The sequence below is a fragment of the Carettochelys insculpta genome, chromosome 2 (assembly GCF_033958435.1).
Source record: "Carettochelys insculpta isolate YL-2023 chromosome 2, ASM3395843v1, whole genome shotgun sequence".
In the NCBI taxonomy this organism is placed as follows: Eukaryota; Metazoa; Chordata; order Testudines; family Carettochelyidae; genus Carettochelys; species Carettochelys insculpta.
The window spans coordinates 151,179,542-151,197,406 of NC_134138.1; the positions used below are offsets into that span (position 1 = coordinate 151,179,542).

The following is a 17,865-nucleotide window of genomic DNA, read 5'->3' on the forward strand; positions in this document are numbered from 1 at the left end:
CAGGCGCTGCCTGTTCACAAATGACCGTTGGGTTGCAGGAGGCCGGGCCACGAGTACGCCGTTAAAATCGTTTCATCTACCGGCATTTGCACGGTCCCCTGCGCTGCTTCGCGTGCCGCTGACATGTCAGTCAAACCAGGCAGGCCTGAAGCGGGCGCTGCGCATCGACCCGGGCAGCCCCGCCTCTCTCCGCGGCCGAGAGTAACACCGGGGGTAAAGGGCCACACTAGTGCCCTCACTAAACATGGCCGCCGCCCCGTTCTATTAACAATAGGCGGAACCAAATGCCATGGGGAAATCGACGTCACTTCCGCTGAGGCGACCTGGCCACTAGTAAACATGGCCGCCGCCAGCTCCTTTTGCCCAGGGCCTGAGCCCGGCCGGCCCAGAGCAGGGGTAGCCGCCCGCTGCGCGGTGTGGTTTGGGGCTCAGGTAAGAATTGCTCCTGCAGCCGAGCCCGGCGCAGCCCCGCGCCCCCAGCACTGTCCTGCCCCCGTTTTGTGCCCCAGCTCCAAATGGAAATGCCCCTCCTCCCCGCGCGGCCTGAGCGTGCGTTGTCTCTGCAGGGGGAGACAGCCGTGTGCCCCTACGATGCCAATCACCGGATGCCCAGCGCCTCCCTGGCCAAGCACGTGGCGGCTTGCCGGCTGCGGCGGCTGGGCTACTCGGCAGAGGAGCAGGTAACCGCCTTACGCTGCGGGCGGGCTGGTTGCCGCCGGGGGAGCGGCACGTGGCCATCGATTTTACGGAGGTCGATTTAGCGCGTCCAGTAGGACTGTGCTAAGCCGCTGCCAGGAGCTGGGGGGTTGGGTTGGGAGCCAGCCAAAGCTGGAATTCGGTTACCTCGATTCGTGCTGTGTATTCACATAGCTGGAGGCGTGTGTGTCCTGCATGGGCTGCGCTAGGGAACAAAGTCAGTTCCAGATGCTATGAAAACAAAAAAGCAGCCCAGTAGGACTTTAAAGACTAATTTTACTAGGTGGTGAGCATTGGTGGACAGACCCACTTCTTCAGACCATCATTCAGACTGGTCTGAAGAAGTGGGTCTATCCCACAGAAGCTCATAGAATGCTAGGACTGGAAGGGACCTTGAGAGGTCATTGAGTCCAGCCCCCTGTCCTCATAGCAGGACCAAGCACTGCCTAGACCATCCCGGACAGACATTTATCTAACCTGCTCTTTCATATTTCCAGAGATGAAGATTCCACAACCTTCCTAGGCAATTTATTTCAGTGTTTGACCACCCTGACAGTGAGGAACTTTTTCCTAATGTCCAACCTGAACCTCCCTTGCTAAAGTTTAAGCCCATTGCTTCTTGCTCTATCCTCAGAGGCCAAGAAGAACAAGTTTCCTCCCTCCTTCTCCTGACACCCTTTTAGCTACCTGAAAACCACTGTCATGTCCCCCGCCCGATAATCTTCTTTTTTCCAAACTAAACAAGCCCAGTCCTTTCAGCCTTTCTTCATAGGTCATGTTCTCTAGCCCTTTGATCGTTCATGTTGCTCTTTTCTGGACCCTTTCCAGTTTTTCCACATCTTTCTTGAAATGTAGTGCCCAGAATTGGACCCAGTACTCCAACTGAGGCCTAACTAGTGCAGAGTAGAGCAGAAGAATGACTCCTTGTGTTTTGTTCACAACACACCTGTTAATGCATCCCAGAAGCATGTTTGCTTTTTTTGCAACAGCATCACACTGTTGACTGTCATTTAACTTGTGGTCCACTATAACCCCTAGATCCCTTTCTGCCATACTCCTTCCTAGATAATTGCTTCCCATTCTGTGTGTGTGAAAATGATTGTTCCTTCCTAAGTGGAGCACTTTGCCTTTGTCTTTATTAAACTTCATCCTGTTTATCTCAGACCATTTCTCCAATTTGTCCAGATCATTTTGAATTATGACCCTATCCTCCAAAGCAGTTGCAACCCGTCCCAGCTTGGTATCATCTGCAAACTTAAGCATACTTTTAAGCATAAATTGTTGATGAAGGCATTGAACAGAGGCTTTCCCAAAACAGACCCCTGCAGAACCCCACTTGTTATACTTGTTATACCTTTCCAGCTCACCACCTAATAAATAATTTTGTTAGTCTTTAAAGTGCTACTGGACTTCTTTTTTGTTTTGATAATATATAGACTAACATGGCTATCTCTCAGTCCCAGATATCCAATTCTATTAGCATTGCTAGACTCGACATATCCAAATCAACTTTCTGTCCTTGTGCAGATGGGGGCTCTTCAAGCTGGCGCCAGCGGCCTTTACCCCACCTGATAGTGTGGAGTACGAGGGTCACTGGCCAAGCCCAGAACGAGCAATTTTTGCTGCATCTTCACACACATGGCAGAATTGAACTCCAGAAGATCAATCACGGTGTGGCAATTTTCCCATAAGTGCAGACATACCTTAATTCTACCTTCCCCTTCAGTGTAGAATTGGCCTGGGGGAGGCTCTGCTGAAATAATTTGGTTAGCTTTAAGTGGGCTGCATGAGATTGGCCAAAAGTGCTGTTCATACCATAGCCTCAAAGAAGCCAATAGGAAGGGGTCCCTAATGGAGGGATGCCAGGCATACAGTTTTTGATCAGAAGACGGGGTTGAAAAGGGACCTGGGCAGCTCCAGTCAGAACTGCTTTCAGGGCCATTAAAATGCCCAGTGGGTGACACAGTGGGGGTAAGGCATGCTGCTTGCCTGCCCTGGCTCCATGGGGCTCTGGAAAGTGGCTGGAATGTACGTCTCTGTGGCCTGTAGATACAGGAGCAGGCAGGAGGTTCAGTGCAGTGACCTGCCCTTATTGCTGGCTGCCTGGCTTCCATTAGCTGGGAGCTGTGGGGCAGTGTTTGTGGATGGGCAGTGAGCAGAGGTCCCTGGCTGCCCCCTCCCAGCTTCAGCTTCAGCCCCAGCCCAGAGCCCCTTCCTGCCCCAAATTCCTTGTGCTTGGCCTGCATCCCCATCTGGAGCCCTTGCCCCCTCTCATAACCCAACCCTGAGCCCTCTCCTGCACCCAAACTCTCTCCCAAATCCTACCATCTTGCAGTACCCTGACCATCTGGCCCAACCCTGAACCCCTTCCCATAACCCCAAAGGTAGCCTGCACTCCAACCTGCTGTCCCAGCCCAGAGGCTGTCCTAAAACTTTGGCCCCATCCTCCAGCTCAGAGCTGCCTCCTGCACCCCAAGTCTCTCATATCTGGCCCCATCCCAAAGCCCACACAACTAGTTGGAGCCTTACCCTCTCTTGCACCCTAACCCTTTGCCCAAGTGTGGTGAAAATGACTGAGTCAATGAGGGTGGGGGCAGGGGAAGGGTGTCTGGTTTTCTGCAATCAGAAAGTTGCAGCCCTACCCTGATGCTGCAGGTAGGTCTGTACACTTGACCTGTGCATTTGTGCAAGTCCAGCTGAATTCAGCGAGGCTCTGTCCCGGACTGAGCCTCAGTCAGTTTGATCAGATTGCAAAAGGCAGGGGGAGTATGGATATGTGTGGATATGCTTGGGTCTTAATTATAAATGTGAGAATGGTAAAACTAATATTGTTTCGTTTTTTAGGCTGAAATGTATGACTCTGCATATTATTATGACAAAGTAAAGATACCCACCGTTACTATAGGTGAGCACGCATTTGGCAATGGTTGTACAATGGAATGCTGATGCTTCAGGTGATGGTGATGTTACCTCAGTTGTTCCAGTATAAGAGGAATCTCCTTTTCACCAGATAGATTATTTTGAAAGGATAATTGTCTTATAGCACTTTCCTGCTCGGCTTTGCAGAACGAAGGTGCGGTTTTGTCCTTACACAATGCTGTTCATAGCATATGTTCCTCCTCGTTTTCAAAGTTTTAAGTCCATATTATAATTTAATTTAATTTAATTTCTACTTGTTTATCAACATATTTATGGATTGATATTTTTCTCCCCTATTTCTAACACTGCTTGCAAATTTTCTTTTACTTTCTTGTTTGTGTTTTGGACTCATCTGTGATGTCAGTAGATCACATCTCCCAATCCCACAGTTTGATCCAGCCCTAACGGAAGTGTTCAGCTGCTGTAGTAGTTTCTGAAGGGAGATCTGTAGGTCTAGATAAACTCCTGAAAGAATTAGTGTGAAGTGGTGCTTGGCTGGGTGAGGGAGAGTTTTCTTTAATTTCTGTGCAGTCCATTATTTGCTTTTAAATAAATCTCTCTGGAATTCATTCTCACCAAGATAAGGCACTTTTAAGGCAGATGAAAATGTGATCTTCAGCTCTCCCTCTTTAAATGTCAGTGTTGCAATTAAAAGATGTTTTATGTCAAGTGTTCAAAAAATGTGTTCAGCACAGGTATAATAATAACGCAAACCAGACACACAACATCAGGCTGTGTTCTCAGGAGTTTAAAATCTGAAAAACAGATGCAGAGGAGACAGAATACAGTAGCAGGACCAGAGGAGAGAGTAACTTAATATTATTTTCATGTAATTTTAGAATAAATATATATTTTAACTGGTTATGGTTTTGTTTGCTGCATTAAATAATGTAGAACAGACGTAAGAACAAACTTTTCAAAAGCCAGAACTTTTTGGTTCCTGTCAAAGAATTCCTAAGTCTGATGGACTTTTACTGAACATCAGTAATTCAGGATGAGGAATATTATTCTTTGTATACGATCATCACTGCCTACCTGTCAATTAAACCTTACTAGGGCTACGTCTACACGTGCACCCTACATCGAAGTAGCTTATTTCGATGTTGCGACATCGAAATAGGCTATTTCGATGAATAACGTCTACACGTCCTCCAGGGCCGGCAACGTCGATGTTCAACTTCGACGTTGCGCAGCCCAACATCGAAATAGGTGCAGCGAGGGAACGTCTACACGCCAAAGTAGCACACATCGAAATAAGGGAGCCAGGCACAGCTGCAGACAGGGTCACGGGGCGGACTCAACAGCAAGTCGCTCCCTTAAAGGGCCCCTCCCAGACACACTTTCATTAAACAGTGCAAGATACACAGAGCCAACAACTAGTTGCAGACCCTGTATATGCAGCACGGACCCCCAGCTGCAGCAGCAGCAGCCAGAAGCCCTGGGCTAAGGGCTGCTGCCCACGGTGACCACAGAGCCCCGCAAGGGCTGGAGAGAGAGTATCTCTCAACCCCCCAGCTGATGGCCGCCATGGAGGACCCCGCTATTTCGATGTTGCGGGACGCGGATCGTCTACACGTCCCTACTTCGATGTTGAACGTCGAAGTAGGGCGCTATTCCCATCCCCTCATGGGGTTAGCGACTTCGACGTCTCGCCGCCTAACGTCGATTTCAACTTCGAAATAGCGCCCAACACGTGTAGACGTGACGGGCGCTATTTTGAAGTTACTGCCGCTACTTCGAAGTAGCGTGCACGTGTAGACGCAGCCTAGCTGTAAGCACAGATCTAACACATATCTGAGGGTGGACTTGTACACAAATGCAGAAGATCTGTAAAATCCTATTTTCCTTTTCTTCAGATAAGGATCTGCAAGTTCACATTATTAAACAAGCTAAATCTTTAAGTGCAAAAGAAGGTGGAAGCTACAGTGAAGGTAAGTGGAGTACATAGATTAAGCCAGAGGTTCTCCAACTCTTCTGTAGTGTGGGCTCTCTCTCTCTCTTCCCATTCATGATCACTCAAGCCACCTCTTTCCCATCTCCCTCTATCTCGTGTGTGTTCGCTGTCATACAATATTAATTTGCTTCCTTACTTACCCTGATCCCCACAATTGTGCTCTCATCGTCTTCCACGTCCAACTCAAGAGCTGGAAATCTAGCCCTGCAAAGCTCAGGAGGTTGCTTTAATGCCAATCCCACTACCTCACAACTTTATCCCAATGGCCCCCACTGGCTCAGCTCTGTGAGCTGCCTCCTCTTCTGACTTTCTGACTTCCATAACGCAGAACCCACTCTCACCATCCCTGGCCCTGCTCCCGGTCCCATTGCTGGGAATCCTTTTTCTGGACAAGAAACCTCCCTTTTGCTTTTATTTCCTCCTCTGAATCTTCAAACTCACATTTGTTTTAATGGGTATGTGATATATAGGGATTTTTCATTGCTCCATAATAGGTGAGCTTGCAGTTTCCATTTTTACAACGGATTGTTGCAAGCCTTCCTAAGCAGAGTTACAGTGATTTTGTCGTTGCCTGCTGCCCTGCAGATAAGATGGACGTTGTGTCCACCTATACATCTGAGTCCCTACATCCTGTTTTCACTGATTGCCAGAGAACACGATAAACAGGCTGAAGCCCAAGAAAAGTCAGAGATTTCTCAGGTGAATGGGAGATGAAATCAAGACAGACCCTTGACAAACTGCTTGCATCTGCAGGTGGCAGTAGAGCTGCAGTGTGTGCAGTGGGACGTTTGCGGCACTTGGATAATACTGCATAAAGCTACTGACTGTCATTTTACAACACTCATAAATGCACAAAGCAGGGTTGCCCACCCGCTGGGATTGTCCTGGAGTCTTCGGAATTAAGTATTATTTGAAGACTGTTGTGATAAAATCACCAAGATTATGTCCAACCAAAATTGGCATCTGTAGTGCACATAGGAAAAATGTGCTCATTCTGCATTTCTCACTTGCATGCTCGTCTGCTGAACACCACTGTGCTGACTGGCAGCCTTTTCTGGTCTGTTTTTCTTTTTCTGGTACAGAAATGAAAACATGTGGAATGATCCCTTTTGGAAAGCGGGTAATTTTCATAGGATTGATACCATATTTGGAAGCTGTGAGGTTTTTTCCCCATGTTTTAAGAAAACTGTAGTAATGTTAATTTCAAATCTTAATCTGACCGAAGTGCACTGGACAATTTTAAAAGAAAATAACTGAGCACCAAAATATGTAGTATTGTAAATATACAGCTATGGGCCACAAGGTGTCACAGTTCTATCTTACCATCCTATTTTTAACATTGTGGTCATGCACTTTGTAGAAGTGATCAGAAGAAATAACAAAAGTTCTCCGAACTGGGTGCAGTCACCTACTAACTTATTAATTTATAATGTGGTTTTATTTGGTAAACACTTAGATTCTTTTTCTCTCTGACTTGGAAGGGTATTTGTTTCAATTGTGTATTTTTATTGTTATGGACTTGAAATGGAAACAATTACATAAACAAAGCAAAATTGCATTAAACAAGGGCAATTGTATTTAAAAATGTATGGGAAGTAAAATATATCAAAACAGTTTAGATGAAGGTATACATTTAAAAAAGAAGCATGGTCATAATTGTGTTTTCTACCCACAAAGCATCTGACTTTTAATATGCTGTTCACAGTATTTGGCCATTTTGATATTTTACTGTTTACTTTGGTTTTCCTTCTGTCAGTGCATTTTATGGCACTGTCTCGGAAGGGTTCATTGTAAAAATAAAGTACCCTACAGTGAATATGCAAAACTCTCCACTAACACAAAGTTACGATTCAGGTTTTTAATACACTGTCATCAAGAAATGTGATGTTTTATGGTTCATAGTTGTCAAATTAAGGTAGCCACAGGAACCAGCTGTTTGATTTTCTGCACTTTAAAATCTCAGCCGTAATATCTGTTAACACAAATTTTACCTTCAGTTTTCTTGGTTTGTTTAAAAGAGGGTGACAGCTGAGCAGCTTTACAGGTAAACACAACTACATCACTTACCTTCCGGGCTTTTAAACTGACTAGCAATGTGAATGGTTAGAAGGTAGCCTGTTCTGAACTGTCTTTGAAAGCATTCAGAGCAGACAATTGATCATAATCTATTTGATTAAACAGAAACTCTGTCTAATTATTTCCAGTAGAATATTGGCTGTTACTAGTTTGCAGTTGAAAATTGGAAACAAATTTAAAAATAAATGTGTACTATTGAACCAGTGCAAAAACATTTGTTACAGGTGAGTGGGCTGTCACTAAAAACATAAAAGGAAACCATGTTGTGAACTGGATGCTTTTTGTGGGCATTCTCTCATTTCCCTCCACAAACAGCCCACATGGTCCCTGCAGGAGGCACCAAAACTCCTGCCTCTCTAGGTCTGTATTAAGGAAGGCTAACGAAATAGAGGCATAGTAGCCACTTAGTGACAGTCTGCTACATTATCATCATTTCATGAAACAGACTTCTGTGGTTTCCTGAAATTAAGCCAATGAAAGCACTTCTTAAACTATCAGAATCCAGTAAAGCTAAAGAAGCCTGTCGTGTACAAGAGGAAAGTGTGTAAATAGTGGTGAAGTTCCTATTGTCAGTATGTTTGCTCCTCCCCACAAATTTCTTTTGTGTATCAATTGCCATTATAGAAGTAATAATGTCCAATTGTTCACAAGCTGTAGGTGCCTATTCTACGCTGCCTGTTGAAGTTCCCCAAAATCACAAACGCTTCATCTGTGACCTGACTCAAGCTGATCGTCTTGCAATCTACGATTATGTCCTTGAAGAGACGAAGAAACAGAGGTCCAGGTCCCAGACCACCGAAAATGACAGTGATCTCTTTGTAGATTTGGCAGCTAAAGTCACCCAAGGTTTGAGAAATATTCCAGCCCTAGTGTTTTACAACTTAAAATGGCAGCGTTTGTCATTTTCAAACAACGTATTAAGCAGTTATTTTTAAAAAATAATTTATTTCAAGCCACTAAACTCGCTGTATTGCAGTATCTTGACGTTCATGTAATCATGTTGCATAGTTACTTGGATGCCTTTTTTGTGGGGAGGCGGACGTGCAAGGGATGGTTAATTTTGGTCTTTACTATATGTGCAGATCTCTACCAGATTTTTCTCCAACTTCACCAGATGCTGTTTCATACTGTCAATGAAATACTAATGAAACTTCTATTAAAAGAACTTGACATAAACTTTAGTCCTGTAAACAGCACCATTCTAAGACAGCCCAATTTGTAGTCTCAAGTATCGCCCCTAAAATTTTGTTTTTTCCTTCTTTAACCATTTGTTTCACCTTCAATCTGTATTAGATGATGGTCAAAAAGGTCCGAAGTCTCATCTTGAAATCCTGGCAGAAATGCGGGACTATAAAAGACGACGGCAGTCATACAGAGCTAAGAATGTCCATATAACAAAGAAATCTTACACTGAGGTGAGTATCAAATGCTTTTGTAGAGACTGCAAGCCCTTGCAGGCATTAGCATGCTTATTTTTGTATGGTGTACACACTCTTATATGCTCTGTTTAGGTTAGTAAAAACAATTTTAACTGCAATGCCTAAGCAAAAATCTTAAAAGAAACTTTATGTTCAAGTCTGAAGAGGTGAGTAGTAAATGTGTTAGCATATATTTTTTTCTCCTCTGGTTGGTTTTCAGTCTTTCCTGATATCCCTTTGTGATCTATCCTGTCGTATGAGCTTTGTCAGTTTCAAGGTTGCATAAACTACTTAGAAGTGTTAAAAAATATATATATTTAAAATTTTTTTCATACCAAATTATCATACTGACAGCTGAGATTGTTAAAGATGAAAACTTAAAAATGCCCATTGTGGTGTTTTACTCTTCATTTCATTCATGAACTGTGAGGCTAGAGTATAGTCAATTTCAGAATCGGTTTCCTGTGCCTTGGCTATTTGAGTGGCAGAGACTTCAAAGAAATATTTTCAGATGCAACCAGAAAACCGTTTTTTTCCCTTGAAAGTTACTAAACAAATTACAAGTACTTTCTTACTGAATTTTGTATGTGCAAATTCTGGCAACCGACATGTTGAGTGTCCCTTTAAGGGGCTTTTTTATAAAGTTATTTTGGTGTTCTTATTTCAGCAAACAAATGTTTTTTCTCTGAAAACTCTAGTGTGTTGAAAACCAACACCTCAGGCTACATCTTTTGCCGTGGTATTTGTGGTATATTTTAGGTTTAAGCTTTCCTGTACTAATCTCTTGCTAGGTGATCCGGGATGTGATTGGTGTGCACATGGAAGAACTCAGCAGCCACTGGCAAGAGGAGGGTAAACCAGACAGCACAGAGATGTGTGAAGGAGGAAAATCATCCATTGCAGCAAAATCTTCAGGAAGGTATGAACAAGAACCTCCCTGCACTCACCAAAATGCTTCTTTCTGCAGGGACACTGGCAAGTGGCAACCCAGAGCAACCTATTGTATTCTAGTAGTATGTAAAAATTCCAGCTGAGAAATAGACCCATTGTTCTGGACAGTTCAAATCCATACCAAGATGGTCCTTACCCTGAGGAGCTTATGGCATATGTCGTAGACAAGACAACAGACAGGAGAGGTTATTCCCATTTTGCAGATGGGGAAATAAAACACTTTGTTACGAAAGTTACACAGGCAGTTTGTGGCAGCACCAGGACGTGGACACAGTTCTCCCGAGTCCTAGTACAGTGACAGTCTCAGACCACCACAAAGCAGCTTAGGGAGGTTATAACCTGTGAAAGTGTGACTACTAAATGCAAAAATTGACAGTGAGATGTGGGACAGGAGCTATTTTGAACGTCCTTTTATAAAAAACTGACAATGTCATGTTGACTGTGTTCCTCTAAGGTTCTCAGTTATATGAACATAGGTGTGTTGCACTGCTAGTGTATTTTATGTATGTTTAACATAAAAGTAATCCTCACTTGGGTATTGGAAAAAGACAACAGGGATAGATTTTATTACCTGTGACTTGGAAACATGCCCTCTCAACGTGTGATGCTTCCCATTTTTATGTCTTGACTTGGGGATAGAAATAGTAAACAAATCAGATCTATTTCAGCCTTTGCACAGGGGGAAGAAATACCAGTCAAATGAGAGAAGCCAAATTCAATGGCTAAATACATCTTGTTTCCCATTATCATCACAAACAGAAGAAGAAAATGATCCTACAAAATGGAATACTGTTCCTTTTCATTTCTCACTGGAGGCAGATAGATGGAGGTGAAAAGTACACTAATAACTACAGTGTTTATGAAACTATTAAACAAAAGCAGTACTTTTTTCTTCAGAAATGAAGAGAGACGGTCAGCATCAGTGGACTCTCGAAAGTCTTGTGGAAGCTCTAAGGACGTTGATCGATTTAGACACAGGAGAGATACCAGTAGAAGTCCGGACAGACAAAAAAGAAATCGAGAGAGAGGCAAAGACAAAGATTCTAGGAGGAAAAGAGACAGGCAAGTGTAATCCTAATCAGTTGTGTGCCTGTACCAGACACTTACGATCATCACCAGTGAAATGCGATGATGCTGCAGAGTTTAGTGCAGGAATGTAATACTCAATCCAAGTGAATTCAGGGAGATCGCATATGTGACCCTAGATCAGCCAGGCTAAGCTCCTGGCCATGCAGAATTTGCTATGGGATCTTCAAAAGCCTAAAGGGTAAGTGATTCAGATGTCAGGGATTCAAAAAGTGGCTCCTGTAGCAGTGACTTGTCTCTAATGCAAAGAATGAGCTCAGGTCTGACCCAAAGGCCATGTCTACACTAGCCCAAAACTTTGAAATGGCCATGCAAATGGCCATTTTGAAGTTTACTAATGCAGCGCTGAAATACATATTCAGCACCTCATTAGCATGTGGGGGGCCGTGGCACTTCAAAACTGACGCGGCTCGTCCAGACGGGGCTCCTTTTCGAAAGTACCCCACCTACTTCGAAGTCCCCTTATTCCTGAATAAGGGGACTTTGAAGTAGGTGGGGTCCTTTCGAAAAGGAGCCCCGTCTGGACGAGCTGCATCAATTTCAAAGTGCCGCGGCTGCCCGCATGCTAATGAGGCGCTGAATATGTTTTTCAGCGCTTCATTAGTAAACTTCGAAATGGCCATTTACTTGGCCATTTTGAAGTTTTGGGATAGTGTAGACACGGCCAAAGAGTCACCTAGTGTTCTCTGCTCATATTGCATAATGAGTTGGCTACATCTTGCATTACTGGTAGTTCCTCAGTTGGTGTACATTTAGTAACTTTTAACACATATAATTCCAAGGAGTTTGCCTGGAGATTTACTGGTTGCCACAAGGGGGAATACTGGTAGATGATAAAGATCATAGGCATACTTCTGATGAGTTTTCCTGGGGATTGGTTGCCACAGAGATAACTGTGTCCCCAGTGGGATCTACTAATGCAGATTCTCACGCCCATATTGCAAGAGTTGCTGGAGTCTCATGTAATTTATTTAGATAAGGCACTAACGCAACTGCTAGAGTCAGCTCAGATCTAGGTCCAGGTGTGATATTTTTTTTTTAAGGAATTTACTCTGCATACCTTCCTGTCACTCCCAAGCTCCTTGTGACCGTCAATAAATGGGTGACATTATATAATTGGATTCCGAGCAAGTGTATCAGCTCACAGAACCACAGCTGGTTTGACTGTATACTTTGGTGCATACGCTGGAGTAGCTGTGTGTCTCATAAAATCGGCTTTACGCAGTTGGTTTTTACAAAGTATGTTATGCTCTGTCAGAGTGTAGGGTTGTGCAGTGACGCTTGATTAAAGTTCATGGAAATGAACCCTCAAAGGGAAAAAAGTGACAAGATTCTGAAGGAAGTGCTTTAGATTTAAATGATATTGTCAGTCTTGAAAGACTTCAGGCTTCTCTCATGTTCAGACTCTCATCAGTGAACGTTCTATCAATCAAGCAGTTCTGGTGTAATCTGTTAAGTGCTGAGATCCTAACAAGACCTGGGATATAAAGTCTTGTTTCTATTTCAGGGATGAAGAGAAGTATCACAGCCACAAGAGAAGAAAATAGAAAAGGACTCTAAAGAAGGTGTTTGTCAGCTGTTAGTTAAAGAAAGAGATGTAACCTGGGCCATTCCAAACTATGACTATCAGCCACATGCTGTTGACAATACATTGTGAATTGAATGTTGTAACCACAGCTGGCAGGCTGCCAGTGCCAACCTTCCCTCTTCCTGACAACCTTATCATGGTCTCACATCTACGATGGATTTTTCTGTATCAGAGGGTAACGTGTAATTTGTCATTTTGACTGATTGATAAATGTAATGTTTACATTGTGATTTTTTCATTCAGTCCATCTTGGTCTGGTGACTGAAGGAAAAGAGGAAGCAATGAGGATTCATATTTGTGCAGGTTTGTGGAGACTTCAGGAGAATGCTCTGTAGCAGAGGTTCTCAACTTCTTTTTTTTTCTTTTTTTTTTTTTTTTAAAAAGTCCTTCCCCACCTCCGCAACATGCTGTATGAGCCCCACAGCCCCCCTGTGCCACAGCTCTTCTCTGCATCTAAAAACCAGGACCAGTTTTGGTAGCAAGCAGTTATCCAAAGCCCCACACCACAGGGAGCCACATGAAGCTGAGCTACAGGCTCTGGGGTCCCAGCCTTCAGTCCCATGTGATGGGTCTTTGGGTTTTCACCCCAGGCCCCAGCAAATTTATTGGGGGCCCTGCTTGCTGGACCCCCTGAAGTTCACTGTGGGGTTCCACACCCCTGGTTGAAAACCACTACTCTGTAGTCCTTCACATCAGTCACCCCATTGGAAAGAGAAATTAAAAAAAAAAAACCCACAACACTAAATAGCTGAGACATCCATGACCTGTGGCTTAGGATCTGACTGTAAAATGGGGGTGAGGATGCTCTGCCCGCTTTGTACAGCATTTTGAGGCATTTACGTCAAGAACACGGTGTAAGCGTCAAGTCTTACTTTTTTCTTTTTTTTTTAAACTAAGAGCATTTCAATGAAAACACTCTTGTTTCTTGGGAGTAAAATCTGTAGAGTCTTACAAAACTATGAACGTCCACAGCTATGGATGCAGTTCTGTACAGATTATTTTTGCAGATGTGGATATACATTTTTTGTCTGTGCGGGACTCTAAATATGTATCTGCTGCATATTTTTCTTTGTGACATTCCTATGTGCCATCAAACGTAATGATGATGTCAAAACAGCGAAGGCTGCCAGAACAAGAACCCAAATCCTGTCTCCACAGAACAGGTTTCTACTCTGCCATGCTAATGTGCTGCAGTCTTTACTGGACAGTAACTTCCAGGAGAGAGAAACAGCTGCTCACTCTTTCTGTCCATTCAGTTCTGGTGTATGAAATTTATTGAAGTTTACTTTTTACCACTAGATTTTATAAAGTAGAAGACGAGTGTCTACAAATGTCCAGAAAGTCAGCATAGTGTGTCTTCATTGCCTTAGCTAGATTTGACTGCAGCCAGTGCATTGTGCGTACCTATCCTACTGTGCCTGCAGCCCCATTGCATTCTGGGTTTTGTGCCCATGTGTCAGAAATAATGTGCCACAAGTGCTTGTGGGTGTCTGATGTCATCATCCCAGAGGGCAGTGCCCCCCCACCCCTCCCGCCAATGGAAAACAAACAGCCCAAGGAATTTCATGCCTTTTTTTGGGGGCCATTTTCCCAAAGCCTGCCCCTGACTCACGCTGCTGCACAGAGCTAGCGCAGATGCCGAACAGCCTAGAGTCAGTGCACAGCGTGTTATGGCCGCTTCCCAAAATGCTGTGCTGTGTGTTATTAGACAAAACCAGTGGAAGGATGAGGTGGATGGAGACCTTGTTTTGGATGACGCTGAAGGACTGGAGACCAGGAATGCAGAGCTGCTGGCTGCCCTGGATGCATGGCATGCAGTGGAGCACCGGTTCCGGAGATGTGCAGCCAGCACACACTGGCAGGACTGCGTCATTTGGAAGGTCTGGGACAACCAGTAGTGGCTGCAGGACTTCCACATGCCCCAGGCCGCTTTCATGAAACTTGGTGATTTGCATCTCCCACCCTGAAGCGTTGTGATACCAAGATGAGACCTACTTGGACAGTTCACAAGTGAATGGCAATTGCTCTGTGGAACTTTGCAGCCTGGAACAGCTCCTGGTCAGTGGGAAATCAATTTAGGGTGGGCAGATCTACAGTGGGGGCCACAGTGATAAAGGCAACCAAGGCAATCAGTGCCCATCTGCTGTGAAAGACCTTGACTCTGGGAAATGTGTGGGATATAGTGGACAGGTTTGCTGCCATGGGGTTTCCTAACTGCTGCAGGGCGATAGATGGCTGAGAGCGGTCGAGCTTTCCTGCTCCAAACCTGTCACGGAAGTATAGTTAAACAACAGGAAGCCCTCCACAAGGGCAACGTGTGGCCAAATGGAAAAGGTTTACTGTATGGGCAGCTCAAAGGGGGCTATCCCTGGGGCAGGCCCCCATACCAAGTCTTCTAGACTACTTTCTGTCCTTGAGCCAGGAAGGGCTGTCGCTGTCCTCTCTGAAAGTGCCCTTAGCAGCCATTTCAGCTTTTCACCCAGGACCTGGGATGTCATCCATCTTCTCAGACCCTGTGCTGAAAAGGTTCATGAAAGGAATGCAAAGGGTCAAACTGCACTCCCCCTCTCCCTCCAGCCAGTGAGACCTTAATTTGGTATTGTCTAAAATTATGCGGGCCCCCCCCCCCGCCCTCCCTTTTGAACCACTCACTACTTGCTCCCTTTTATTCCTCAGTTACAAGACAGCGTTCTTGCTGGCCATTACCTCGGCCGGGACTCAGGGCCCTGGCAGTGGACCCGCTTTATACGGTGTCCCACAAGGATAAGGTCAGGCTGAGACCCCACTTGGTGTTCTTGCCAAAGGTGGTCTCCCCCCTTCCACATTAACCAAGGCATCACCCTACCGGTGTTCTATCCAAAGCCTCATGCCTCCCCTAGGGAGCACAGCTTACATACCTTGGCTGTTCGGAGGGCGCTGGCCTTCTATATGGACAGGACCAGACCCTTCCCAAAGTCTCAACAGTTGTTTGTTGCAGTGGCAGATAGGATGAAGGGGCTCCCAGTCTCCTCTCAGTAGATGGTGGATGGTGGCCTGTGTCAGGGAGTGCTACAAATGCGGGGGCGTCCCCGATCAAAGCGCACTCGGCCAGAGCACAGGCACCCTCTATGGTGTACTTGGCCAGGGTCCCTATCCCGGACATCTGCAGGGTGGCCACTTGGTCCTCCATTCACGCATTTTCAGCACATTATGCATGGACGCAGCATGCATGGGAAGATGCTGCAGTGGGTAGGGCTCTCCTGCACTCCTTCCAGGGCTCCCACTCACCTCCTAGGCATCGGGTTGCATTCATCCCACTTGGAATGCATGTGAGCAATCACTTGAAAAAGAAGAGACGGTTACTTGTTCTGTAACTGGTGTTTTCCGAGATGTGTTGCTCGTGTTGTTCCAGAACCCTCCCGCCTTCCCCTCTGTCGGAGTAGCCGGCAAGAAGGAACTGAGCCGGGAGCGGGTTGGGCGGTGCATATATGGGCGCCACACCAACCCTAGGGCTACTGGCTAGGGTAAAAAGCTTTCAGCAACTGGGCATGCACCAGCGCACACCCAACTTGGAATGCATATGAGCAATCACTCAAAGAACCACCACAAAAATCGTGTCATGTCATGGGATTTAATTTTATATCTCAGTTGAATTTTAATGAACAGTTTATCGATGTACTTTTGAAAAACAAGGTATCTAAAATAAAAGCAATGTTTCTTGGAAGTAGAGAAGCATCTGACAAACATGCATATAGCAGAGAGAGGATCGTTACAATTAAGTATGCATGCATCAAATCAGTTCCACAGCATACAGCATATTTTGTGCAACTGTTTTCTTTCCGGCCTCAAGCCTGGACCTGTAATGTAGTTGTTAAGTTGTCTGTGTCAGTGTCTTAGCCTGAAGCCGTCGCTCTTGTGAGTAGTGCTACTGAGGCCAGGTAGGCTGTGTCTACACTTACCAAAAACTTCAAAATGGCCATGCTAATGGCGAGATCAAAGAATACTAATGAGGCACTGAAATGCATATTCAGTGCCTCATTAGCATGCCACCAGCCATGGCACTTTGAAATGGCCACATTTCACTTCTGTGTTGTCTACACAAGGGTCCTTTTCAAAAGGACCCTGCCAACATTGAAATCCCCTTTGTTCCTATGAGCTTGAAGTTTTTGGTAAATGTAGACACAGCTGTAAAGTGCTGCAGATTTGGACCATAAATCAGACACAAGCACAATTCAGTCCAGTGGCACTCAAGTAATAAATTCTATTGCATCACTTCTTTTTTTTTTTTTTTAAATATAAGAAACAGGTCATAGGGGAAACTTTTTACTTTGTCTCCATCTAATTTTTCAGTGATGATATGCTCTTCTGCTGCTGCTACATAACTGATTTCAGCACCACTCCTAGTGTACATGGCCCATTACTCTTCCTGTGAATTTGTGCAATTTTAAGTTGAAACTACAACTGTTGAAAAGTAAAAGCTGGCTAAAGCCACCTTCACCACCACTTTGGCAGTCAGTTGTGTCCGGTTCAAAGTGAGAGGCAAGTGTGCCCTCAACACCTAAGCTTGCTGCATCAGACTAGGATATAGGCAATGGTGATTGGCTGGTAATATTTCTGACCCTGCATCGTCATTTGTGCAAGTAATAGTTTTCCAGGGATGTATACTGCAAGCTGGGCCTTTGAGAGTGGTGTGTAAAACAGTGATGTGTGGAATCAGACATGGGATTCTCTGTAATTGCTCAGATTGCTGAAGCCCCTTTTTGACATCTCTTCTGACAATCTATTTTTGGGGTCTTTACTTCCTGTACTGTACTTTTTAAATAAATATAAAATGATTCAAATTTTAAAAAAGGCAGATAGAATGTAGGCTGCAATAAATGTCACTCAGGCTATGACTACATTAGAGCATAAGGTTGATTTTGTAATGTACCTGTCTTCACTATAAATATCTTTAGGTTGATGGGGGGGGTGCAAGATCAACTTTTCTAGTTCAGCTTTTTCACAGGGTAACAGCAAATTCAAATGTACAAGGTTGACCTAATGCTAGTGTAGACAGCCTTATTTAATTTGATGTTTATACCCCCAATGTGTCCATTCTGACCATTGATTTTACCTCTGCTGCTCTCCACATGAGTAGGCAGTAGGAATCAGGAAGCAGAAATCAGCCCAGTGTCTCCAGATGCCCCCTATACCACTCA

At 44.7% G+C, this 17,865-nt stretch overlaps 1 protein-coding gene across 2 annotated transcripts; it reads left to right on the forward strand.

The window, feature by feature from the left end:
• Window positions 1–329: 329 nt before the first annotated feature.
• SNRNP48 (small nuclear ribonucleoprotein U11/U12 subunit 48) lies at window positions 330–17,760 on the forward strand. 2 transcript variants are annotated; one of them, XM_074987842.1, is made up of 9 exons: window positions 330–432; window positions 567–680; window positions 3,541–3,601; window positions 5,472–5,546; window positions 8,303–8,491; window positions 8,939–9,060; window positions 9,855–9,982; window positions 10,912–11,076; window positions 12,608–17,760. In XM_074987842.1, the coding sequence occupies exons 1-9, from the start codon at window positions 340–342 to the stop codon at window positions 12,645–12,647; spliced, it is 987 nt and encodes a 328-aa protein (XP_074843943.1). In that variant the 5' UTR covers window positions 330–339; the 3' UTR covers window positions 12,648–17,760. The 2 variants fall into 2 exon arrangements, with proteins under 2 accessions (XP_074843943.1, XP_074843942.1); XM_074987841.1 differs by having other exon boundaries at window positions 8,297–8,491; window positions 12,608–17,759.
• The last annotated feature ends 105 nt before the right edge of the window (window positions 17,761–17,865 follow it).